The sequence below is a fragment of the Berkeleyomyces rouxiae genome (genome assembly GCF_048999995.1).
Source record: "Berkeleyomyces rouxiae strain 22BRR77 chromosome Unknown BrBRR77_ptg000003l, whole genome shotgun sequence".
NCBI classification, from domain to species: Eukaryota; Fungi; Ascomycota; class Sordariomycetes; order Microascales; family Ceratocystidaceae; genus Berkeleyomyces; species Berkeleyomyces rouxiae.
In genome coordinates, this window is record NW_027396493.1 from 3,029,377 (window position 1) to 3,055,315 (window position 25,939).

General features: G+C 52.6%; 7 protein-coding genes across 7 annotated transcripts; 6 read left to right on the top strand and 1 right to left on the bottom strand.

Annotated features, from left to right (window-relative positions):
* Positions 1-296: 296 nt before the first annotated feature.
* BROUX77_004017 (uncharacterized protein) lies at positions 297-1,231 on the top strand (the record flags this gene model as incomplete). Its single annotated transcript, XM_073748733.1, has 3 exons — positions 297-317; positions 413-1,014; positions 1,084-1,231. 3 exons carry the CDS (start codon positions 297-299, stop codon positions 1,229-1,231), a joined length of 771 nt encoding a protein of 256 aa, XP_073606442.1.
* Positions 1,232-3,368: 2,137 nt separating this feature from the next.
* Positions 3,369-3,737, top strand: BROUX77_004018 (uncharacterized protein; the record flags this gene model as incomplete). Its single annotated transcript, XM_073748735.1, has 1 exon — positions 3,369-3,737. The coding sequence occupies one exon, from the start codon at positions 3,369-3,371 to the stop codon at positions 3,735-3,737; it is 369 nt and encodes a 122-aa protein (XP_073606443.1).
* A 3,062-nt stretch (positions 3,738-6,799) lies between these two features.
* On the top strand, positions 6,800-8,844 carry BROUX77_004019 (uncharacterized protein; the record flags this gene model as incomplete). Its single annotated transcript, XM_073748736.1, has 4 exons — positions 6,800-7,291; positions 7,339-7,432; positions 7,504-8,086; positions 8,157-8,844. The coding sequence occupies 4 exons, from the start codon at positions 6,800-6,802 to the stop codon at positions 8,842-8,844; spliced, it is 1,857 nt and encodes a 618-aa protein (XP_073606444.1).
* Positions 8,845-13,965: 5,121 nt separating this feature from the next.
* Positions 13,966-16,836, top strand: BROUX77_004020 (uncharacterized protein; the record flags this gene model as incomplete). Its single annotated transcript, XM_073748737.1, has 1 exon — positions 13,966-16,836. The coding sequence occupies one exon, from the start codon at positions 13,966-13,968 to the stop codon at positions 16,834-16,836; it is 2,871 nt and encodes a 956-aa protein (XP_073606445.1).
* A 1,074-nt stretch (positions 16,837-17,910) lies between these two features.
* Positions 17,911-19,587, top strand: BROUX77_004021 (uncharacterized protein; the record flags this gene model as incomplete). Its single annotated transcript, XM_073748738.1, has 1 exon — positions 17,911-19,587. The coding sequence occupies one exon, from the start codon at positions 17,911-17,913 to the stop codon at positions 19,585-19,587; it is 1,677 nt and encodes a 558-aa protein (XP_073606446.1).
* A 652-nt stretch (positions 19,588-20,239) lies between these two features.
* On the top strand, positions 20,240-21,975 carry BROUX77_004022 (uncharacterized protein; the record flags this gene model as incomplete). Its single annotated transcript, XM_073748739.1, has 2 exons — positions 20,240-20,642; positions 20,720-21,975. The coding sequence occupies 2 exons, from the start codon at positions 20,240-20,242 to the stop codon at positions 21,973-21,975; spliced, it is 1,659 nt and encodes a 552-aa protein (XP_073606447.1).
* A 336-nt stretch (positions 21,976-22,311) lies between these two features.
* BROUX77_004023 (uncharacterized protein) lies at positions 22,312-23,154 on the bottom strand (the record flags this gene model as incomplete). The annotated part of the gene is made up of 1 exon (XM_073748740.1): positions 22,312-23,154. One exon carries the CDS (start codon positions 23,152-23,154, stop codon positions 22,312-22,314), a length of 843 nt encoding a protein of 280 aa, XP_073606448.1.
* Positions 23,155-25,939: the final 2,785 nt, after the last annotated feature.

A 25,939-nucleotide genomic window follows, 5' to 3' on the forward strand; every position in this document is an offset into this window, starting at 1 on the left:
CTCCCCACCCAGCCCCGGGGAGCGCCGTTATGTCTTGAAATCTTGGTTAAGATGTCTACCGCACAGCAACTGAGGCGACGGAGTGGTGGAGAGGTAGGTGGGCGACAATTTGCTTTGGAGTATTTAACCTTTTTACATGAAGACTTTTTTATTCTTCTTCCTCTTCTTCTTCTTCTTATTGTTGTTATTGTCTTCTGGACTCTTTCTTCATTGGCCATCTTGTTTCGATATCTGTTGTTAGCCATTGATGCTCGGCGTTTTCCTCTTCTTTTTTTGTTTCCCTTTTCTTTGCCGCAATGTTGCCCTCCGCAGTCTCTGTAAGCTTCCCTTCCGCCCAATCCAGGAGCTTGAAAAGCCTACGGTATAGTTAATCCTCCCAAAAAGCTAACAACTCTTTTCGCTTTCCACATAGGTCTCTAACCCTGCTTCGTCCTCTGCCGGCGGCTCAGTCCCGGAAAAGCTTTCCTGGGAGGAGCCACACGCGCACAGATCCCACGCCGTGGCTCTACGTAGCCCGCCTGTGAGCCCCTTTGCGCTCGTCGGCGGACGCATGGCCAGCAGCATGCACGCAGGCGGTGGCGGCGGCGGCGGGACACCAGGCTATGCGACACCAAGCAGCTTGGCGAGCGTCAACGGTGACACCAGCACAAGCAACCAGAGTAACAGCAGTGACGTCGGCAGCGGCAGCGGCAGCGGCAGCGGCAGCAGCGCCACGCCCGCGTGGTCTGTTTGCAACGCCGATAGTCGCCGGGACCATCCGAGCTCTGCAGACAGCACAAAGGCGTCGTCGGTTTGCAATGTCGCTGCTGGCGTTGACACCACCGGCGGCAGCAGCGATGCCGGCGGGGATGCCAACATTGAGGCGCTGACGCGGGCGCTCGAGAAGCTCCGGGCAGAGCACGATAGGGACTTTGCCATGATGGAGCAGTTCCTGGTGAATACGCGGAGCACGTGTCGCCGGGAGATGGAGGCGGCTAAACGCTCGATGCGAACGTACGGTGTTTCGGTGTTTGGGTAAGTCAACTATGAGCCAGCCGGTTGTGGAGAGAAACATGGGTCTATTCAGCTAACGTGGCGTGGTAGGGTCGTGTTTACCGGCGATGTACGATCAGAAGATGTGGTGTTTTTCGGCATTTTGCTGGTGATTTGGTTTTTAGCCATGATGCCGCTGGTAAACTCGTTTGCTGGTTGGACTGCAGATGCCGTAGTGACCAAGAGCTCTTGGTGCTAAGTAGGGCCCGTTGGACAGGTTGCAGCAATAGACAAATCCCTTCTGAATAGCAACAATACATTTAGGGTCAGCCCATGTCATGACTCTACGTGCAGTTTATGCATGTCCAGAGCCTGGCTTGTATGGCTGTGACATGTGTCTTTGTGCCCCCCACTGACTAAGACGGGACCCAGCCAATCAGCATGCAGAGCGACAGCCACTCCCAGGTTACACGAGAAGTTAGGGTCTAGCAGCAAGGGAGAAACACAGGGTTAGAGTGGAGTTGACCTATAAGCCTAGCTATAACTGACCATAAGCCTGAAATCCCCGAAAATCGGCTGAGCCCTTGGCAGCGTTGCATCCGGAGGGAGCTGCACGCTGCACGCGGAGTTGCGTCTGGACACGCATACACAACGTCGTTTTTGTACGCTCTCTGGGCTCTGTCTCTGGCTTAGGCAGCAAAGATGACAGCACAGCAGAGGGGGGAACTATATAGTGAGTACAGCAAGACGGATGGGGCCCCACGTTTTGACGACAGGCCAAGTCAAGGCTGGCTGTGCAGGGGGAGGAGAGGAAAGGAGGAGAGGGTCAAGAGGAACCAGAGTCTAGGAACGAGAACAGGGCAAGCAACACATATGTATGCACACCCCTCTCCATGGAGGAGGAAAGAAGACCATGTAACGGTGTTCTTGGCGATATAGCCGTGGGGGTCATAACATGAACGAGACCACCACCGACAACAAGCCGAGAGGTGCGGCTGTCCTCGGCGCAAAACATGGGATTAACAAGAACTGCCTAGGTGTGGGTTTATGCCGGCAACGGCGCAGGGCGAAGCGCCTGTGCTGGGCTGAGCTGGCTTGCAGCAGCCGAGAAATCTGGCGGTTTTCGAGCAGAGTGTGCTGTGCTGCTCCTGGCCACGCGCAGATTCGCCACTCTCTGTCTGGATCTGGCGTGCCAAGTCATGTGGTGAGATGGTGTTTCGGCTGCTGTGTTTTCTCTGCTTTTTACGAAAAGGCCTGGCTGGACATTGATGCTCCGGTTCTTTCGCGTTGCTGGGCACTGAGGAATGGAGTGAGTGGTCTGGGATGAAAGACGCCACGAAGAAGGATGTAAGTCCAGACGAAGCAAGAAAAAAAAGGAAGAGGAAAAAGCCTGGGCTGGCCAATCACCAGGCGGCAAAAGAAAAAGAGAAAAGCAGCATTTCAGGGATCTGAATGCACACACATAACTAACTACCGCATGAATAGTGAACTAGTTAACACTTTGCTCGTTCTTCACGTCGGCCAACGCCGGAGTCGGCCGGTGATCAGCCAAAACAAGCAGAAAAGAAAAAAACAGAGCGTCAGGATCAAAAACCACCCCACAACAGGGAAAAAGCAACGTAATAAAACAAGGTATTCTCAATGCCAGCGATGCGAGGCCCTGCAGCATTAGGATGCAGGCAAAGCGACCACGGCAGCCGCAGAACAGAACAGGAGGGAAATATTAAAAGGCCAATAATACGAAGAAAAATGAGACGAGGATCTCGTCAGGTGGGTGGGCAGACATGATCGAACGGTTGGTCCATGGGACCAGTTGGAAGACTTTTTTTTTGTTGGTTCTTCTTCTTTTTCTTTCTTCGGGAGTTAGGGCAAGATGAAGAGGGAGAAACCAGGCGCATTAGAGCGGATGATGGGAATAGAAAAAAAAAAGAAAAAAATAAGAACTGAAACGTTCAAGCAGGATCTTTGGAGGAAAACGTGAAAGAGGAAAGGACGCACCGCACTGGGGAACTTACACGGGGAAGAAAACCGAAATAATAAAATATTTCTTTTTTTTTTACAAAAAATAATCCAAGGAAGCTCGGCTCGGTGCTTTCTGTTCTTGCCTCACCCTGGCCTACCTTCCTCGCTGGTGCCTCCTTCCTCCTTCCTCTCGTCTTGTCTTGGCTATTGCCACTTCTGGCCGCGGGTATAAAGACAACGACCTCCCGCATCATCCGACTTTGATTGCGTCGGAAGACAAGACCGCACCAAGTACACTTCTTAACCTCTAAGCATTGATTAACTGTGACCTTTTCTTCTCTTCTCTGTGAACTCTTATACCACAAAGACCTTTTGATACTCCATCTTATACCATCACCATCTACTTCTCCTCCTCCTCCTCCTCCTCCGTCACCATGGGCTTCAACTACAACCGCTGCTGCCAATGCAACACCATGCTGGCCATCAGCGACACCTGCTCGCTGTGCCACCACGAGGGCTGCACCGAGTGCCTCTCGACGCCGCTGCCTGGCACTGTGCTCAACTACTTTGACTACGCGTCGCTGACGCCGCGCCACGTCCCGTCGCCAGCCCTGGGCGCCGCCGCCGTCTCCGCCCCGCTCAGCCGCGACCTGCTCTCGCACCGCCTGTCGGCCAAGAAGTCGGCTGAGCGCCGCGAGCGCGAGCTGCGCGAAAAGGCGTTCCGCGAAAAGGAGCGCCGTGACCGCGAGGTTGCTGCGCGCCGGGCTGAGAATACCGCCAAGGCTCTGATGGAGCACAACTAAAACAAGGGACCGGCGTACCTCTCTCTCCTTCTCTTTGTTGAACCGGCACGGTTTTTTTTTCTTTGCTCTTCTGTTCTTTGTGTCTTTTGACACTGGCTATTGACAACATTCCAGTCGTGTCAACGCCTTCTTTTCTGTCTTGGAATTGTCTTTTATAATTTCTGCCTCCCGGTCCGCTTTGCTCGGCCGGGATGGGATGTCTGTCCACCACTGGCGTTGAAGGGTTATTGTTCTCGGGAGTCGGCATCGTCTGCGTCTGCGTCTGCGTTTTATTGCTTCTACGATATCTTGTTGGCCTCAAAGCGAGCGGGGGGTCCCAGTTTGGTCCAGAAGACCCCCCCCCCCTCCGAGGCCCCATGTTCTTTTGCTTTCTGCTCGCTTCTCTTGCACAACAGCGCATTTTCGAGTTTTGTTACTTTCTTCTTGCTTGCTTAGCCTTTGCCGCTTGACTCTCCGTTGTGTTAAGTCTCCGATTGATAGTTCCACCAAATACACACAAAGTAAACCAAGACCTTCGGTCGCCTTCTGTCTTCTTCTCCCCAGTTGTGCCGAGCCCTCGTTGCTTGTTTCCTCAATCCAATAACCCCACCCCTGTAAAGCAAAGCAGCACAACCAAGTGAGTGTGCCCCCGGGGGCACAGACCGCCTACATGGGGCTGTAAGTAAAGTAATACCCGGCCACATTATAACCATACGTCCATCTGTGGCTTTACACCAGTTTTGTCCAACGATAGTTGTGCACTTCTTGTCCTCCTTGTCTCTACACTTGCACACACTCCTATGAGACCTGTTCATGTCCATGTCCATGGGTTGATTGGCTGGATTGTGCCCCTAGCGACTTCCTGGCCTGCCAGCCCTGCACAAGTTACACCGCACAAACTCTAGGCGACTCAACCACAAGGCCATAGCCCCACGATCCGAAAAATCTTTGCTGTTCTGGTCTCATTGTCCACTGAGACCCGACATCAGCCTCGTCATGGATCAGAATGCATGTGGAATTGAATCTGCGAAGAGACTGTGGGGTGTAAATGTTCTGTAGTAGTAGTCGTAGTATAACCAGAATACGGATTTGACTGCATATCTGCCTCTCTCCTCTTGTCTCAATCGACCCCCGTTCCACACTCCCTTGGTCGCAGAGGTTCAACCATTCTTTGGGCCGTCGTTTTCAGGGGGGGGGGGGGGGCCGGCTCACTTACAAGAGAACAAGTTTCTCCAACTGCGTTCCCTCCCTTTCATTTCTCGCCGCCCACGGCTTCCACACGCACACATCTGCCGCTTATAGGTTCAGAGGCAACAGAGGCTGGCTGCTTGCTATCTCTGCGCGGGCCTTCTTCCCCGCATCTTCCATACTGAGGAGCCGATTACCCTGATAACTCACGTCATAATCGGAATTACGCTGCGGCAGAACTTCTAAATCTAATTGTGTAAGTGGAAATGCCTGTCTCAGATTCCCTATCGACGGGCTGTGATTCGCTGCGGCTAATAGCTCTGTCAAGCTAATTTGTAGTAGTCAACTGTTCTTTAGTCTTAGGCTTGTCTTGTCTTCTTTGTGGGCGTTTGTCAGAGAGATCTGTACTTACATAGCGATTGGCTCTGTCTCTGACTCTGTCTCTCTCGTTCTCTCTTACTACTTCCCTTCATCCAGCCCAGACGCCTCCAATTCTGGTGAGCCGGGTGCATGAGATTAAAATAAAATAAAAAAGGCACTTTTTTCCACCTGCATTGGACCGTGTCCAAGGGATCCGAGAAGGCGAAACAACAAGCCTCAGAAGCCTCAGGGCGCAGACAAGAGCAAGCCCCTGTGATCCAGAGCTTCAATCAGCACAAGACCTGCACCAACAAGGGGACCCCTCTGTCTTTGTCAGTCTGACCAGTCTGACCGTTTTCCCCAGACACGTCTGAGAAGCAGCATCGTGACGATAGTGCGCAGGAGGAGAGCTTTCTTACGCCTCCACGTCGTGGCCGTGATCGTGACAACTGGTAAGCAGCCGTGGTCGACTTGTGACGGTTGTCTCTTGTACTCTTTCAGCTGATCCCCAGAATCCCTTTCATGGCTATTTCACACATACTTGCCTCGAGCGTCCTTTGCCTCCTCCCCCACATTTCCCCAGATTTAGGCCTCCCCGTTTGGGCTTAGTCAGAATCTTGCCAAAAACAGAATCTCCTGTTTTAGTGCTGGAGACAACGCCGCTTTTCCGACGTTGACATTTCCAGCTCGCCCATGGAAATCTGAGTATTTGCTCCCCTGCCTCATTGTGTGCCATTGCACCCAAGACGCCGAAGGTCTTTCGTCTTCGCTGCTCGAAATAGCCTCTCTGGCGTCCAGTAACGACCTCATCTCTCCTCCATTGAGTCCGTGCTTGATCCATCGATATCATCGATCAAAGTATACCACGTGACCACTATCCAAACCCAGACAGCCAATGCTCAATCCAGCGTCATGCTGATACGCTTTTTTTTTTGTTTTCCATGGCAGGGATTCCACAACAACCGCCCTTGGGAATTTCATGCCAACGCCATCCACCCATCAATGGCATTAATACTGACACTGCCAGTATGTGCATCAGCATGCAGTAATCCCTGCAAGCTCGCGGCGATTTCCATCTCGCCATCATCATAGACATCTAACCCTAATCACATACCCCTAACCCGCCGAAGCGCCTCAAGTGTGGCGTTTGACAGCCCCCCACTGTCGCTGATTGGTCAGACAACCCCGGGAAGCGCTGGCCCCTACCGTAACGCCAGTTCGCCCGACTACAGGGCAGACATCCATTATGACTTGCGCAATTGGGCGTTTGTGTTGCCAATCTGCAGCTCGTGTATCCTTGAAGAAGTGGATGCAGCTCGAAGCGCTCAGTCTGCTCCATGTCCCGCATAGCGAGGCTGCGGGTTGCAGGTTGTGATTGTAGCGGACAAGGGGGGGAAGGAAGGCCGATTTCAAGGCAGTGCTACATCTCGGTATCTTCTTGAGTACAAGTAGGGACATTCATAAACATACCGTGGCTCCGTACCTACATCCACGGGAAGCTTCTCTTCGTCACGTACATGTATACTCTACCTGTCATGCCCTCCGCACCAAGATACCACCGGCCCGGGTCTAACGACGACCCGGCGTTTCTCCACTTCGATCCCGAAGTCCGCCCGAGTCGGGGCCCGCCGCCCAACAATGACCGCCTCATGTTGTCCGACTCCATGGCGACGTTAAGCTCCAGCAATACTGCTGTCGCCGACGTTCATGGGGGCGCTGATCCATCGCCAGCACCGGCACCGGCTACATCTGACGTTGCCACGCCTGTGCCATGGCGGTCAGGATTCCTGCGCTCGTTCCCCATCTGGGCCATCTTCAGCATCTTGCTGAGTCTGTGCTGTACGGGTCTGGCACTGTTCACCATATTGCGCGTCAAGGGACAGTCGGTATCAAGCTATACAAATAGCAGCTTGCAGCCGTCGGTCATTCTTGCATACACGTCGACTGTTGCTAACACTGCACTGAGCTTTGCGATGGCCGAAGCTGTTAATATCCATTACTGGACGAGGGCTTTGGATGGGACACAGGTATATCAACCTTCAATCTCGGAATAGACTGGAACTGATGAATGTAGTTAGTGAACTTGCATTACCATTGGCTAGCTGGCCAGGGGCCACTCGGTGGTTTAAAGAGCCTGGCCAAAGGAAAGGCGGTCTTGCTTAGCACAGGTAAGTGCAGCTAATACCATGGCCAATATACAGCATCGGCCTTCAGCCTTCGATACTAACCATATTATCAGTTTGTCTTGCGGTTGCCATCACAGCACTTCTTCGGGGACCGCTTATCCAACGAGTTCTCGACATCCAATCCATCGTCGTCCCGATTTCTGGGCACATCAACGCCCCAATTGCCCAGACTATGAAATTATACTTTGCAATTATCGACCACTCGAACCTTGTTTCGCCATCTGACAACTTCACCGCAGTGACATCTGACATGCAGCAGGGCGCCCCAATGGTCTTTGACAACACTACACAGCCATGTTCAAACTGCTCGTTGAATGCCGTCGAGGCCGTTGGTTTTAATATCTCGTGTAACCAGACCTTGACACCGTACAATATGACCAGATTGGCAAAGGGGGCCGGAACAGGCTCTGTCAACCTGACTACTCTTTCTATCGATATATCAAGCATATCTGTGGAAGACGTTTGGGGCCTCAGGTTGAATGTCACTCGGCGGCCATCGCTAAATGTTTCTGGAAACATTGTGACAGACTTGTGCTTCCTGGGCCTCAGCCGAATGCGATTCAAGGTATTTGTGCAAGGCCGTAACATTAGTTTCCAATCGTCTTCTTACAAAGATGACGTTGCCCTTGAGGGCTTGTAAGCAATGCACTGCCATTTTTTCTAAAGAGTGACGCCTGATACTTGGAATGCTAACTGGAGACAACAGAAACCCTACAAATTGGGACGGCTCCGAAACCACCGCCGGCCTTGCCAAATATGGGACCATGGTGTACGGCACCAAAGGATCCAGCGCGTTTGCATTTCCCTACAGCGTTTCCGAATGTCGAGGGCCCCTGTGCTTCACCTACCTCCTCGGGCGCAAATACATAGCTCTCGGCAGTAATTCCAACGACCCGACACGGTGGATTATCGGCGACGCCTTCAACAGCCCGACCAACGACATTCTCAACAGCTTCCGCCAACTGGCCTTCCGCCTGGCCCTCGACTACGGCTCGCGCAACGCGCTGCATCAAAACCTGAGCTACACGTCGGAGCGCAGCGACGTCATCTACGCCATCAACCACGGGGCGCTAGTCCCCGCGCTCATTGTCAGTGTCGTCGGCGCGCTAGCTGTTTTGCCGCTGCTGCTCTCGTGGTGGACGCTCGGCCGCGAGACGTCCATGAGCCCGCTGGAACTGGCTGTCTCGTTCAGGACGCTGACTCGCAATGGCGTGGCTTTGGAGAACACGGCGGCAAACTTGGATGCGCATAAGCTGGCTCAACTCCTGGATGGGGGGGAGGAAAAGGGCGTCATGGTGCAGTATGGAGTCACGGAAAAGGATGGCCTTTTGGGCATGTGGGAAAACGACAAGGACGATTGTTTGCGAAGGCCCATCAAGGGAGAGCTTTTGTAGGTATCGCCTGGCTCAAGATATGACTTTTATTTAATTATCCGTTGGTAGAAAGTGGAGGATTTATTTAGTTACATGTAGATACAGATAGAACTTCCGTAGGTTAATGTCAATGATGGCCCGGCCAGTCATTGAGCGCACCAAATACAAGTATGGATTAATACTATTAACTATTTCCAGCAATCCTTTCTTTTCGGTGTAGCTCAGTCGCGATAACCAAAGCCGAGTCAAGCATGTATAGTAGCAACTATTGCTTGGATCATTTTCTATGTGTAGTACAGCACACATGGCAATCTCAAAACTAGGAGATCTTCTACAAGTAGTTACAAGTAGTTACAAGTAACCAACTAACCGAGATCAAGAGACGTAAATCCCATTTGTCAGTAGTTGAACTGGGTTCATCTGTCAGACCGAAAATGCCGTGATCCTCTCCTCTCACCGTAGGCCAATCCCTATATAACTAAGCACTCGGCACAAACATTCCTAAGCAATCAAGGTAGTCAAGTGTATAGGACCCGAAGTGCCGGTTGCACAAGTAGCACAATTACTATAGTTAACCACATGTGTACAGGTGTAGCTGCGCTAAAAGCAGCGTCGAGGCCAAGAACCGTTCACCCTGAGGCTGCTTAAATTGAGTTCCTTAATTGCTTTGGGAGGGTTGGTGAAGAAGTGTCAGGGCTGCCATGGCCCCTGATTGATGATTATGGTGTGTGGTAGCAGGCCGAAGTACAGGTACATGGAGTAGCTGTGCAAGTAGAGTTACTCGAACCACATGTTTGGGGCTGTTGACGTAGAGTGAGAGTTGGTTGTATTTGTGCATAGTTCGCATGCCACGGCCGGCGACGTTCCATTACTACTTCAGTTCATTACTACTTCAGTGCTTGCATGGTGGGTGGAAAGCGTATCCTTGCGAGGAACAGGGCAATTCATCGGAAGTTGCAGTGCGGGGGGTTGAGACTCTAGCTGTCCCGTGTGAAAGCCGAGTGCAGGCATGTATTGAGTTGGTGGTAATGGTCGTATTACGTGCCTCTACGCTTGGGTGTGGATTTGTAAATTGACTCGGAAGAAGGCTAGAAATAACAAGAGGGCGATATCAGGTCTTGTTCGTAGCCAGCCGCGTTATGCGTGCAAATTTTGACATGGTTCCTGTACACATTTGTGAATATGCGACTTGGCTGGCCCTGCCTGTTAGGAAAGCGAACGAGACGAGATAGCCAATCCAGGGTCCAGTCAAGGCGGAGTAAGACTCGACAAGGGTGGCAGAAGAAAGGGCTTGTTTCCCTGCGGTAGGGACAGTTCATCTCTTTGTGAAGCTTGGCCGAGAAAAATCAAAGCACAAAAAAAAGGAACCACTCCCAATGTCTTGGTGTTAGCTGTCCATCTGGACACCAGGCTTTGGGCTCTCTCTCGTACAGGATCTCCATTGCATTGAGCTGAGGATATCCTGAGACATCGCGATCCCCTAGTTGAAGCGGAGAAAAAAAACAAACGAGGAAACCAACATGGACAAACAAGCACAATCGGGGAGAGAATTGAAAACTTGTTTAATCCCGATGATGCATAGTCCAGGGGGGCAACTCAGCGAGGATGGGGAGAAAGAAGGAAGAAAAAAGATTGCCTTGCATGTGCATGACGGAGGATTTGTTTCACGTAGACGGAGACTTGGGTTTAGCCAGATATTCGCCGGGTAGAAAGCAATTGTCGAGTTGGGCAAGTATAGGTTCGCAAGTATGAAAAGAAAGGGCAACTCCGTGCCTGCTCTGTGGGCGGTGGTGTTGCCCGTGCAGCCTTCATCTCATGGTGGCTGACGTTGACTGGCAGGCACAAAAGGCAAGAGGCGAGAAGCACAGAAGCTGCAATTGTGCACAAAGCGCAACGGGGGCGGCCCCTGTAACACAAAACCACGTCCACAAAACTAATTGTTCCCTATTCCCAGTGCCTGTCCTTGTACCTGTACAAATTGGCATTTGGCCCTGACTATGCCTCTTTAGGGATAACCTGCAGCAGGACCCCACTTTGTCTCTCTACGCGTCAAAGAAGGGGATAGAGGGGCTTTCAGGCACATGAAGAGAGCTAGCCACAGAAAGGGTTGATCAAGAAAACAGACGTGTACAAGGGACGCGGCGCATTGGACAAGGGCTGTTTGGCTGCAGTTCACAAGGGAGCAGGCAACAACTCAGGCCAACAAGGCACTCTCCCAGTCGAGGAATATGTGCAGGCTCAAGCCACACCACGCAAGAAGCCCCTCGTTGTGTGTGTTGTACGACAAGGGAGCAGAGCGAGAGGCCTGGCGAGACAGGTGAAGTGGGCATGGGAAAAATGAGTGTAGAGGGTGATGGCTTTTCTTTGTCTGCGATGTGGGTATGGGTGAAGGGGGGATATGTTGGCTTACACAAGTATAGTTGGTAGCACTAACTAGTTATAATACTATACATGTGTCGTCAAAATGAGCAGCCAAGTCAAAAAGCAGGAACATGGGGCCAGTGTTTGAGCTGAGTGGAGACATTGCCGTTTGTAGAGGGAAAGGGAAAAAGTAAAAAAAAAAAAATACACTACGCAGGCGGGTGTACTTGGACAAAAAAAGAAGAGAATACTATCACTTGCACCAACACTAGCACCAACAGGGCAGGACGGACTGATCGGAGCAAACGGAACATGAGATGAGGCGGCGAAAAGTCTCTTCACACACAGGAGATAGAGATGAAGCTTGTATTTGTAGCAATCGGCCATTGTATGCGTGTATCCATTTTTTGTATACAACATGAAGCAGCCACAAAGCTCTCACTTGGCCCAACCTAACAGAGACATGTTCCTGGGGGAAAAAGAAAGGCTTGGTTTGTTGTAACTAACTAGGCTAATTTGCAGCGACGATGACGAGCACAAATGCATAGTGACAGCGCGAATAACCAACGAGAGAAGGGAATACATGGGCGGGTACATTTAGTTGGGACTTGTGCTTGTTTGTGCGCTTGCCTGTTTGCCTCTGAAGAGCTTACCGCTGAGTCAGCAGTCACTCGCTGGTTGTGCCAAGTACATGCATATGTGCATATGTAGTTAACTAGTTGTCTAGTTGGATCGGCGTCCAGGGCAAACGCGGTTAGTGCATGCACCGGCAGAAGAAGAAACGAGGCTGAAGATGAAAATTCTTCCATGCTTGAGAGTCTTTTACTTATCGCCTCTCTCGCGGTGTTTTGTGTCTGAGGAGCAGCGCAAGTCCAAGGTCAGCCTAAGGGTTTGCAGGTGGAAACGATGCACAGGTACAAAGTTTCCTCTGCCCCGTCACAGCTGCAATCTGCTGTGCGTCCGTCCCTTGCGTGTCCACTTTCCTCTTGTTCGTTTTTCTGCTGCCCCCTAGTCAGCTTAAGTCAAGCCCAGAGTCAAGCCCGGAGTCAATAGTCAGGCCCAGAGATTCTCGGCCAGACTCCAGACTGTTTGTTTGCCTGTCAGACTCCCCAAACCCTCGCCAAACGACGACCCTCGGCGCCCCCTAAACCACAAACAAGCAGCCCACCAAGAGTGTGTTCTGTTTCTGCGCGCTCTGCTTATCGCGACTTAATTCGCCTGCTTTTATCTTTCTCCTGCTCCTATTACCAGAGAGCATGGTCATGGTCCCTGCTAAAAGGATACAAGTTACATGCCTTGATCTCTGTCTTCCTGCCTCTAAACCTTGCTTCGGTCTGCACGCTCCTTTTCATACTAGCCTGGTCTCTCTTTTCTCACTCTTGGCCTCCTTGTCCCTGGTCCCTTGAGCTGCACTTGACTTGCTTGTTGATTCTAATATCTCCATCACATTTCCATTCGCTTTCTAGCCCAAATCTTGCGTCTTTCTTCTTCTTCCATGAACCGTCCTCTCCGCCCGAGAATTGCCAGCCCTTGAGAGAGCTTCTACCAGTCGAATCTGATCTGCCCTGTATTTCCGCCGACTTGTGCCTCTTGTCCGTTCCTTAACTAACGCTCACTTAACTTACTTACTCGCTCCTTTCACTCATTTGCCATCCTCGATCCTGCAATCGACCTTTTGTCTGCTCTCTTTTTGCGCTCTTCCATCGCTCTGCTCCGCCGTTTCTTTCTCTACTGTCATCTCAATCTGTTCCGCTTGCTCTCACGCAGATAGCCCTGCCTCAAAACACCATCGCCGTCTGCCAATACGAAACCAAGCTTCCTGCATCGTGCCAGCCGACATAGCCAGCATCTTCATTTAGACACCAACTCACGACACAACGCTGTTTCAGCCCAGCTCGCCACCAAACCTCGCCCCGGCCGCGCGACGCTTCATCTGCAGAAATCTGCACTGCTCCGGTTTGCCTGCCACTACCCCCGCCGGCTTCCTCCCCAGAGTGCGCCTATTGCTTGCCGGGACTTGTAGTCCATGTGGCCAGCCTCTGCTACGTTGCGACTGCGGCTTCTGTGACGCCTGTTTTTCCCTGGTGATAGTGGATGACATCGTGTAGCTATTTTATACCATCTGCCCATACACCATCAACATTCTTAACAATTCTTTTTCTGTATCAGCTTTCGACCTTTCTCACCTGATTTTAGTTGGGATTCACCACAGCATCCGAGTTCTCATTCGCTCTCCTTTTTTTTTCTTTCTTTTCTCTCCCAGCTCAGTATTTGCTCAAGTGGCCACCACCCGCAAAGTCACGGAGCCTGGGCCTGTGCAAGACTGCCCTGTGATCAGTGCCACCTGCACCACCACCTTTACACCCGGCGTGTATAGTATCAGCAACCAACTTTATTTGCAACCCAAAATCCAAAACCAGGTAAGACTTCCCTTGCGCTAGTTGCTCATCATTGTTAGAGACTCTTGTGCTCTAAATTTATGCTCGGTACCACTGAAGCTGGGAGGCGGCCCTAACAGAACATGTGTGATCTGCCACATGAAAGGGTTAATGTGACGTTCCCTCTTCATTCTGTCACGCAAGTCAACCTGACAAGGAATCCTCGCTTGTTATGTAGAACCTGCTTGTTTGTCATGCCTCGAAGTGGGCCACCGTCATGCTGGATCAAAATTAGCCGCCTCTGCGCTTGCTTGGAGCCTCGATTTCCTTGCCCCGATTGCCTCTATTCGTCATTCCGATCATTAGCTTACTTTGCCCCATTTATACCTACAGATACATCATCATGAACCGCTTCAGAACCAAGCGCAGAGCCAAGGATAAGGACGTTAGCGCATCTCCCTTGCCTAAGGCGTCACCCGAAGAGCCTCTACCATCGGCATTCAAGTTGTTCGGAAAAGCAAAGAAGAGCATCGAGGAGAACAAAACGGAGGATCTAAATCTCGAAAATGTATTGCCCTCGCAGGATGACTTCCGTACGAGTCTGCTCATGACCGGCCTCTCTGCCAGATTTTCCATGCTTCGTGAGCAAGACGACCCGAACACAAAAATTGGCAAGGCCAGTGATGACAGCGTTCTTTTCTCCAATCGGGCGTCCAGAGGGATGGACTTTATGTTGGGAGCTGGACTGGGCGACATCGCCGAGGTCGAATCCATCCGTTCACGGCAATTTGCCCGGATGGGCGAATACCAGTCTTCCGAGGACGGCGACTCCATCATGAACCGGGGGAAACCCATCGATGGGAACAACTTGTTCGGCGGGCGCCAGAAAATATACAAGATCTCGCCCTCTGGAGGTATGGGCAAGGCGCTGTACGAAGATGATGTCTCCATGTCAGCCTTCCAACGTTGGAAGGTTCAAGAAAAAGAGCGTCTGCTCAGAGAACAGAACGAAGTCGCGCAAGACGAAACAACTTCAGAAGTCATTGACCAAAGACCACCATCACCACCCAGCTTCGTGCGTAAGCGTTCCCTAAACTCACCAAGTCCCTCTTCCAACACCATGTCTTCCATCCCGTCCTTGACAATGTCCACCTCAACAACTGCCACATCTCTGGTGCCAGAATCAACGAGTGATGAGCAGACTACCATCCAGCCTGCGCCATTTCAATTAGCCTCACAAGCCCAGCCGCAGAATGAGTCTCAACCTGAACCCCAGTCTCAAGGAGCTGTTGAAAAGTCAGTGGCCCGCACACGTCGACTCTATGAGCAGTCATTAAACCAGGAGCTCCACGACCATCAAAACTCGGCCTTGAACCGCATGGACACATTAGCCCGCAGGTTTGGCCCCCGGACAACGGAACATCCGATAGGAAACATGTTGATTGATCGAGGTGTCGGTCCTGACCGCAGACTACTTGCCAAGTCGAGTGCTCCCAACCTTAAATCTCGCTCTCCTAGCGGTAGCTCAGTGAACCCGCCTACTGATAATCCCAAAACTGATGAACTGAAACCTCCGATTGGCACAGTTCCTCCCCTTAGCCCGCCTATGAGCGAGGCTGAAGAGGCCAAGATGGCCAAACCTACCCAGTCTTACGATGAGTCGCGTTATGCCCAGAGACAACTTCAGTTGAGGCAAGGCCGCTTCACGCCTGCTCAATCCGAAGCTGGCTCCATTCGATCATCCAGTCATTCAGAGTCAACTTCAAATGATGTCCCTGAAGCTGTTCCGCGCCGGACCCTCCCCAATGGCCGTGTTCCCGGAAAATTGGACCCCAACAGACTCACTTTTTTGGAAGCCGAGGAGGCGGAGTTTGACAGAACCCGCACACCTTCCATCGCTAGCACTGCCCCTTCACGCAGATCTATTGTTGACCATAGTGATCATCCCGCCTTGAGAGAGAGCCCTCCTGTTCCCTCTGCCCCTCTGGTTGTGACTACTTCAGTCAGCCGGTTCGATCCTATATCTCCCATCTCAGAGTCTTCGGCTATCACGCCCAATGGTGCTGGACTCAACGGCATGGTTCGCGCTCATCTGAGAAACGATAGCAGTGTATCTTCAGTTTACGACGATGAACCGTCAAACGAGTACTATACCCAGATTAGCCCCCTTGTAGAGGAGCCTGGCGAGGATTTCAAACCGTCTGGCAGCGGAACTCCGCAAACAGCAACGGATGAGTTTGCTAACCAACTGGCCGACCGTGCACGCATCGTTCGCGAAAAGCTCAGTTCATTGAACATGGATAGTGATGCCTCACGGCCCGCCTCACCGTCGGCACGAAAGGATGTGGCGAGTAGAGTGAGCAAGGGATCTCTGCGGGAACGCAAGAGTTTGAAAATGCTCAACATTAGCAGCCCTATCAGTGCTACACCGAGTCCTAGTCGGTTCGTTTTTGACGAATCGGAAACTGCGATTCCTCATGCAGGTGATCATCGTTCGTCTGAGGATGAGGGGGCGTCCGTACATCCTGGCCTCAAGCAGTTTCGCCAAGCTCGACGCGAGATGCAGCGACAGATGCAGACTGAGCCTCAATCACCTAATCGCATACGCAACCAGAGTCGACCTCCCGTGTCATATTATCCCCGTGACTCTGGTGAAATTGGCCAAAGCATGAGCACTCGTACTTCATCAGACGTTGAGAGAGATCGTAGCAATTCAGACGCTAGTAATAGCAGTCGTATGGCGCGCCCCACTTTGCGCTCTGCAGGCAGCTATACCAATGGCATTAGGTCGCCCGTGCCCCCCCCACAAGGCATGTACAGGAGCCGGGCTAACTCTCCTGCCGAGCTTGGGCTAGCCATTAACACGCAGGGGCGCATCGGTGATATGACTCCAATTACGCCGGCTTCTCCTTTGCGTCTCGACGAGTCGATGAGACGCCGCGTGAGCAAGAAGGAGATTTCCGAGCCGACGTTTGTGTCTTCGAGCTCCCGCATGCCCACTGTCACGCTGCCTGAAACGCAAACGCGCTCTCGCTCTGCATCTGGCTCCAATGCACTCCGTATCCAGACCTCGCCAGCGGCTCCCCCGGTGCCGCCAATCAACCCGCGCCGACGCAACATCATGGGCGGGCTTATGGGACGGAAGGAAGACGAGCCTATGATTACCCCCTACTTCCCTCCGACGCCGATGAGTCCAGAGTACCCACAGGCATCGCGGGAGTCGGCTGATAACCTGCGCTCAATGCCAGGGGGCCTCCCTGGCGGCATGTTCTAAGCGCGCGGATGGCTCGGAAGAGTGGGTTTTTTATTTTTTTTTATTCTTGTGACTAGTTACTTGTTCTTTTCTTCTCTTCATGTTTCTTATTCTTCGGCATAGTGCCGGACAGGTTTCCGGGCTGTTGATATCTCCATTGTTCTTGTTTTAAGGTTCCAGGGTCTATCTATCTCTCGTCAATTTCCAACTACATAGTTACTTGTGTTTGCAACACACTTCTTCGGTCCTGTAGTGAATGTCATGCTGCTTTAAAACAGTCGATGATACGAGTAGTTATTCCTTTCTCCAGAGCCGGTTGTACTCGAGATAACAACTGCTATAATTCCGCATGTGGCTCCTGCTGCTTCCTTCTTCGCTTGCCATCAGACACACGTCCATCGCGGCACAGGTCGGGGCCACAAATCGGGGTGTGTCCAGGCAAGTATGTTTGTAGCTGTCGATCTTAACTCCGAAAAAGGAATGAATTCCGGCTGCAGACGCTGCAAGCCCAGGCGAGTTTAGCAGCCTGCGCGCGGTGACGCGGCTCAATAGAAGTGCCACCAGTGAGCCACCAGTTGGCGAAGGGCGAGCAAGCCACATGTGACAGCTGGCGGCAGCCGCCCTCACCTGCCGGACTCGGTTTTAGAGTTCCTCCTAGCTTACCACGGCGGAACTCCACTCTGGGCACCAAGTCAAAATGGGGCTCGCCCAGGCCAAAGTTCGGGCTCGAGGCCGAAGCTTGCAAGGCTCAAGATGCGACAGCCCACAGGTTAGCCGGGTCGTTGACGCTCGATTACTTAACAATACGAGCCCTACCAGCTTCTGTCGCAGGCGAGCTTTGCGCCAGCATGATGTCCTTGCATGGCTTCTCTCTCGACCAACATCTTGACTGTTGCTGCTGCTTCTACCCACACGCCAACCTACTTACCGACGGCCTGGTAGACGACGACTTGCTGCCGCCCTTTCTCTCTCTGCTCCCACCCTGCCGCCCGCCTATTCTTCCTTGAGCTGGACCTGACGCTGAGGAGCCGATAAACTGTTCCCTCCCGCCTGCTCGCTCCTCCCCCTCGCGCAAGTCCGCTGGCCACCCACACCATGCGCAGCAACTCTTCCATCGAGCGCTCAAATCCGCCCCCGCGGCGCAAGTCATGCGCGGCCTGCGTCAAAGCTAAGCGCCGCTGCGATTTGGCTTACCCGCGCTGCTCGCGCTGCAACCTGCGGGATCTCGAATGCGTCTATATCGGCAAGCCGAGCCGCAGACAACCGTCGCCCTCGTCGGGCCCATCAGTTAGGACAGCAATGCCGCGGGCACCCTCTGGTGCAGCTTCGCTGGCTGTTCCGCTAGCTCACCAAGCACTGTCGAGCATGCAGTTGAATCAGCCACAGCAGTCGCACCAAGCGCTGTCTTACTCGAGTTCATCAACCTCAACGGGTATGACGCCATCGATTTTCGAATACGGAGTCACCAAAATCAATAACAACCCAGGCATGTTTGGCGAACGTACACAAGAAATTATTCGCTTTCTCCAATCGTCGACACGCTTTCACGGCTTAGCCATGGAGCCGCCTCAGTATACACAGTATACACCCTCTACAGGCCTGATCAATGCAGATACGCTCACGACAGCCGCCACGCAGGCTTCTTCTTCCTCCAGGCAGGCTGGGTTCAGTGCAGCCGAGATAGCCATATTGGATCCTACCAGCATGGATACAGGACTGGGGGAATTTCCCGACGACACCTTTTTCAACATGGAGGAGATTGACTCGTTGGTGGCAACACATATTGCAGCCAACAGCTCTCGTCCGTTGCGCCCATCCACGCCCCAGACCCCTTTGGCATCCCAAGCACAAGGCAAATCACCGGAAGCCTACACGCCGCCAAGCGTCTCAACAGTGCCCATGCGTTGGGCGCCCCATGAACGGCCTAGCGAGCTACTTTATACGCGATTATCATATGCCCGCAAGACTATCCGCAACTCGCCACGCACCATGGTTCTCAACATGGAGACGCCATGGAGCCACTCGCTGCTGTATTCCGAAAACATGCCGCGCATAATGGAAGACGCGCTGTCGTCCTGCGCGCTCTATATGGCCAAGAACGAAGACAACGCCACCATCATCCTACGCACCATCCGGGCGCGGCTGCACAACGTTGTTCGGACCCCGGTGCCGGCCAACACGCCGCTGGAAGCGCTGGCCAAGGTACAGGCACTGCTTCTGTACATGATCATGTGCACATTTGACGGCGATCTGGGTCTCCTGACAGCCGTCGACGAGGCACTGCCCGTGCTCGAGAGCTGGGCCATGAACCTGCTGCGTGTAATGGAAGAAAACGGCCTGAACAACGAGCTGAGGCAGACCAACCCGCCGTGGAGCATGTTCCCGGTCGGCGCGGCGCAGGAGTTTTGGCGGCATTGGATATACATGGAGTCGGCACAGCGCACCTTCACCATGGTCTTTTTCTTTGCGCAAATCATCCGCATGCTCAAGGGCGCTACGTACGTTTCGTCGTGCACGGAAAACAAGCACTATGTCACTCATGTCACGGTCTCGGCGGCCCTCTGGCAGGCACAGGACATTACATCGTTTGTCAAGGAATGGTCGCTGGAACGGCACATTGTAGTCAATCACTTCCTCATGTCGCAGGTCTTGGGCGAGACGAGGGCAGATAACGTTGGCAAGTTTGAGAAGATGATTCTGACGGCCTTGATGGGCGCAGACCAGTACAAGTTTTGGGCGGCTAGCCAGGGCTCGCTTCAGGTTTTAGACTAATGGGTGGGTACAGCACAAAGGGGTGGCATGGGAGTTTGGTTCCTTTTCGGCATTGATTGAGAGCTGGTGCAAAGTCTACTGGAATTAGCATGCCCACGCTAACTCTAAGTAGTATAAGACTTGATAAATGTAAACCAAGAATACGAGTCGGTGCAGAACCGTGTAGAATAGATGTGCCACTTCAAGGGTTAACCGGTAGGGTTAGTATATGATAGTTGCTGTCCAGATTGTTGTTTGTTTGTTTCAGCATGGCGGGTAGTGACCAGAGGGGCAAGTGCAAAGACAAGACAGACTAGCAACCACCAAAGTAGAAACTGCCAAACGGGGCATAGCCCACATTAGCCGATGAGTGATATACGAGCAATCCAACTAGAAATAAGAAAGAAGGCGCGACACCAGCCAAGAAATGAATTGAAAATCGAGACACTTGTCAACTTTGGAGTTAGTTTCATTTGCTCTGCTACCACACCCCCCGCCGCAGGTTCAATCCCAACATCCGCTCACGTCTTTTGGTCTCCGACTGCCGCTCTGCAAAAGCGGAAATCGCGAGCAACAATACAAACCATCACCTCTTGTGCTTTTCTAGCCGGGCAGCAAGAAAGAAGAAAACATCGCCGCTTTGTAACACGTCAAACAACCAACCCCTCTTGTCATGCACGACACAAGCATGCCGGCCCCACTAGAAGACGAGCTCCCGCAGATGAGGCTTGTGGATTCCAAAGGCAGCATACAGCCCTGCGCCTCTTCTGCGCCCCTCACATCCGGCCCCGGGCCCGGTTCGCTGCCGGCTGCGCCCAGTTCCGCTGGCCACGGCTCTCTTGCCGAGCCTGTGGCTGCTGCGCCACCGCTGTCGCGCCGGCGGACGACGTCGTCGTCGCCGAGTAACGCGCCGGGCAGCGGCATTGTCATCTTTTCGGGCGGCAGCGCGGCGAACAAGCTTGTTGACGTGTTTGAGGACGTTCGCCAGGCCAACCGCGCGGCGCTGGTGTATGTCCTCCCGATTTCGGATAATGGCGGCAGCAGTAGCGAGATTATTCGTGTTTTTGGCGGACCTGGTAAGTCTGCCGATTACCCCCCTTGTGCTTTGATGTAGCATCCGGAATCTAATCCGATGGCCCTGTTTCTTTTTTAGGTATCGGTGATGTACGCTCCCGTCTTGTCAGGCTCATTCCTGACAATGGAAGCGTCGAGAACAGTGCCCTCAAGGCACTATTCAATCATCGCTTAGTTGCTGATTCAGCAGCTGCTGCCCGAGAGTGGGACAAGTTCCTTGACGGCGAGCATCCGGCTTGGAACGGTATATCGACGCCCAAGCTGCAGCTGATTCGGTCGATCCTCAACAGTTTCAACTTTGAGGCCATCAAGCGCACGCGGCCTTCTAGCCGTTTTGATTTCGGTAGTGCCAGCCTGGGAAATATCTTCCTGACAGGCGCTAGATTATTTACGGGTAGCTTCGAAGCAGCAATCTACCTGCTTTCGTCAATATGCTCTGTCCCTGAAAATGTGGATGTAATGCCTGCTCTCAACACCAACTTTGCCCATCACATTGCCGCGGGGCTTGCTGATGGGAGCGTCATCATGGGGCAAAACAACATTTCCCACCCTGGAGAGCCAACCGCCATCACCTTGACGTGCCAGGCGGGCGATGAAGAGGATCCGCTCACGCCAAATAATGGCATGGTTCCGGTGCGAGAGGAGGAGAATGAGCACGATGAAGAGACCGAGACTGAAGATGCCAACCTCCCGGGGTCCTTGCCAGCGCTACGAAAGGCAGCCATTGCGTTTTCTAAAGAGCACGAGGAGGATTTGCCGGCGCGGATCCAAAGGCTATGGTATATCAACCCATACGGCCAGGAGATCCGGATCTCGGCAAATCCACGGGTTCTGGACGCGTTGACGAGTTGTAGCACGGTGATTTATAGCATTGGGTCGCTGTTCACCTCGATTATACCCAGCCTAGTGCTCAAGGGAGTTGGCCACGCGCTGTCACGACCGGACATTCGAAACAAGGTGCTTATTCTGAATGCAACGGTCGATCGTGAAGTGGGGCCATCGAGCAACCCGTTTACGGCAGTGGATTTCGTCCGAACTATTGCTGCGGCCTGTGGGCAGTCGATGAAGTCGGGCTTGAAGATTGATGATTCCCTTTGCGGGCAGTTCATCACGCACGTGATCTATCTCGACTGCCCTTCATCGCCCAGAGTTGATCGGCAGAGACTGGCGCACATGGGCATTGAGACAATCCGGTTGTATGGGCCCAAGGGCACGACGGGCGGGTCTCTACATTATGATAGCAATGGACTAGCACAGGCGTTGCGAGCCATTGTGGGGACGACGGAATCGGGACATGACCGACGCAGAAGGAATACAATGGGCGGGTCGACTTAGAGGGAGTGTGTGAAGAGGCTTGATTAAATATACAGAGTCAAAAAGTCAATCTAAGGTTTTGGGCATGAGTGACAGATATGTCATGTTGTATTAGTGTGTGTGTGTATGTTCCTGCAACAGGTGTTGTCCATATGATAACATGGCAAAAGCCCTCGCGGTATTTTACATCTAGGTGTTTTGAAAAAAAAAAGAAAAAGATGGCCGTAGAAAAAAAACCCGCTAATTCCGCTTCCGTAGTCGCTCTGCATTCCTGGTGTCCAACTTGGTGGGCGTGATGGCCGTTCATTGCTTTGTCTTTTTTTTTTTTTTAATTTTTTAATATTATTTCTTTTTCATTTACAAGAGCCGCACTCGTCGCCGTGCTTCCTTGACCAAGTGCTGATGTCTTGCTAACGGATTAGGCACCTTTACGTAGAGCGTGACCATGCTACTTCTCGAGCTCCGGGGGGGCGCAAAGCCCACAGCCAAGCCAGTCGTCTGTTCGCGGAGGACGCCGCCGGACATGACGATGCCGCCCTCGCCCACGCCCAGGCTGATCAAGTTGCGGACAACCACGGCGTAGTCGCCAAAGAAGGGGTGTGCGCGGACGTCGTGGCGGTTCGGCTTGCGGAGGCCGTGGCCTAGTGTGACGCCCCAGAAGCCCAGGTACGGGGCATGTGGCGGGGCAGGTGGCTGTGAGGTAGAGGTAGAGGTAGAGGTAGCGGCGGGGGCTGCGGGGGCTGCAAGAGCAGTAGCAGCAGGGGCGGCGGGCGAGACCCAGACGGCGTGGGCGCGCGGATTCGGGTCCTTTTCAAGCAGGACTGAGCACATGCGGCCGGTATACCGGCCGTGGCCCGAGGCGACCCAGCGCGGAAAGTGCCACGAGGTGGCCTCGTGCGAGACGGGGTGCCAGGCGGTCACGAGGACGCCGCGCACGTCGCACACGGGCAGGTCGGTTACGACGGTCATCAGCAGGGCGGCCACGCGGCGCGGGCCCAGCGGGGTCTGCACGCGCATGCCGCGGCGCAAATGGCGCATGGGCACTTTGGCGCCGGAGGCGAGCGTGACGAGCGTGGAGCTGGCGAAGCAGGCGGCGCTGTTTGTGGAGGCGGCGGCGCTATTTGTGGAGGCGGAAGTGGAGGTGGAGGAAGAGGGCTTTTGTGGCGCGGGGCCGGAGTGGGGCCGTGATGGAGAGGGCATTGTGAGAGGAGGTGAGGTGAGGTGATAGCGGAAATGAGGGGACGAGGAGAGAATTGGAGAAGCAGTCGAGATGAGATGGACGAGCGACTGGGACGAAGAGGCTTTTGAAGAAGCAATTGTGAAGAGCAGACAGCTATCAAGCAGAGATTTCAATAATAATGGCTGGAAAGGAGTCGAGGGGATGAAGGGTAGCGGGGCTTTGACGAAGTAATATAGTCCAGAGTTTTATACATAACGCAGGAAAAAAGATAGGGGTTAGTCGTTCGCTTTTGCTAGGAAAAAAAAACACGGAAAAAAAGCCGGCTAGACGTTTTGACCATGAGCGTATAACTGCTGCATTCCAGGAATCCTTAGAGGGTTTCTAGTTGAGATGGTTTGTTGGTTTCAGCTGCCGTCAAAAAGAAAGCTTCGACACTAGACAAGCAGGACGAATTGGCAGTTAGTCAGCCAGTATTTTATATATTTATATTTATATTTTCCTCGGGGTTTTTTTTTTCACGAGGTTGCCTCCGGGAATGATGCTGAATAGAGACACAAGCAAGGAAGGCCAGAGCAGACGACTGCGGCACGTTCAAGGCCAATGCTTTTTTTTTTTTGCGTTCAGCGGACAGCAATGTCTGAGCTGTCAGGAAAAACAAAAAGAGGACTCCCAGCTCGTATGAGGCAACTCCTGGGATTGGCAGCTGGCAATACAACCGATTTGCTAGAGCGATTCGCCAATGCTGAGCCCGCGCTTCCAAGGCGGGGTTTGCCGGTCTGATTGGGCAGCGTCGGCGGCAGTCTTGTGTGTAAAGAAGCTAGATTGTTGGTGATGACTGGACGGCGCGATACGCCTGGAAGAAGAGGGAGGACAGGAGAAATGAGGCAGGCGGCGCGGGCACATGAAACGCCTTTCTGGGCAAAAGCAACAAGCGAGAACAAAAAGGAATCCGAGATTAATGCTGGCGGCGAAGCAGGATGGCCGGCAGCTTTCGTGGAGTCGTTGTGAGTGCCATGAGAGACCCAGGACAGAGGAACTCGGGTCGCGGACTAGTCCGGGCTGCCAGCCAATATATGTATCTGGCACACAAATCGCCTGCGCACGTCTTACCGAACGGCAATAAAGCCATGTTTATAAGCGTTAGCCCCTCCCCCCTCGCCATTTAATATCACTGCCCAGGACCCCCCGGACTTCAGAGCATCAAACACTGCCACCAAGCATACGCGCAATACAGTCACTACGTCTGTTTTCCGCCGGGCTTTCTGGGGCCTCGGTCCTGAGCCTGCATACATTGTACGCCTTGGTCAGACCCCGCTTAGGTCATGTTGGCTGGAGAGCAACCTGGAAGAACTCCTATGGATAGGTGGTGCCACTCGGTTTGATTTGGCCGTCACATCACACCCATGTTAGACAGCACGCCATGCGCCCGGATGGTTAGAACCTGAGTGTCGTGATACACTACAACTTCCTTCAGTCACCCCCTTGCACCAACGGCTAGCCGGGCATAACTAGCCTGCAAATACCTCTGCTCTGCACTAACTAGCTGGTGAACAGAAAACACTTTGTGCTGGACCTTGATTGTAAGCATGCATATTTGTCGCCTTTGACCCCACGCGCAAGTTGATCATCCGCCCAGCATTCTAGAAACAAAACAAGTATATACATATGTATGTAACCAACTACCCATGCGATAAACACCCAATTACGGTTCGGCCATCGACCACGTGTGGCCTGGTATTACACATGCACATGATATGGCCCACGGAGCGGACAAGTCACATGTCGCCGCCTTCTCTGCCCCCCCGCCACGGAAGTCTCCACGTCCCATGCAGTTGTATTTCGGCTTCTCGTTATATTCGGGCAAACGATAACAAAGACACAGATCCAGATTTGCTTCTCCCCGCAGGCTTGGGCAGGCCACCGGCTGAGACAACTGGAGCCTCGATATGCCCATGTAGCAGTTCTCGGGCGTTAGTCTTGGGCGCCGGGCTTCGGCTCTGGGCTAAAACCAAACTTCTTGCCGAACTTGGCTATAGAGCACATGTCATGGTGATTTGGCGCTTGAGGAACATCGACGCCGGCTGGTTCCGATGCGTTGCTCCCAAAAATAGACGTGCCCTCTTTTGCTTTCTTGATCTGATAAGAATGTCACACTGTGATGCTGTCAGTGGACTAGTTAGTTGATCACATAAGTTGCATACATACGTGACTATGCATGTCATGGCTAGTTAATCTTGCTTCATCGTTGATCTTTTAATTATCATTTTTTGATCTGTTTATGTAGGTAGCACAAGCTGAACCTGACATCTTCCTGGATGTGACCTTTGTGGGGGGTGAGTTTGTTTTTACTTCAATGGCTCAGTCCGTGTCGTCCATGATTGTTTTTTTGTTCTTCTTTCTTTGACAGGATTTTAACTTGGCTTTTCCCAGTCTCTTTCATCCACAGGGTCTTCTTGTTTCTGCCTGTCCTCAATGTCGTCGTCGTCGTCATTCGATCTGCGTCTGTGCTTCGTCAGGCACACACAGCACAGGCTTAGGCGTTCTCTTTATTCTGCCTTCTTATAGTTGGTTGTCTACTTTTATACACACGTATCGGTCTCGTCACAGCCTCCAAGGCAGCTCATCAGCTGAGCAAGGGTTTTTTTGTTCTTTGTTTTTTTTTTTCATCCAGAGAGCATGTCCATTGCTTACATATGCACATATACACAACTGCCTCTCCTTTTCATCATTCCCTAACTAGTTAGTTGTAAAATGCAAAATTCCCGAATGCCCTCTGTTACAGTGGCATTCAGCGACAATCGCGCT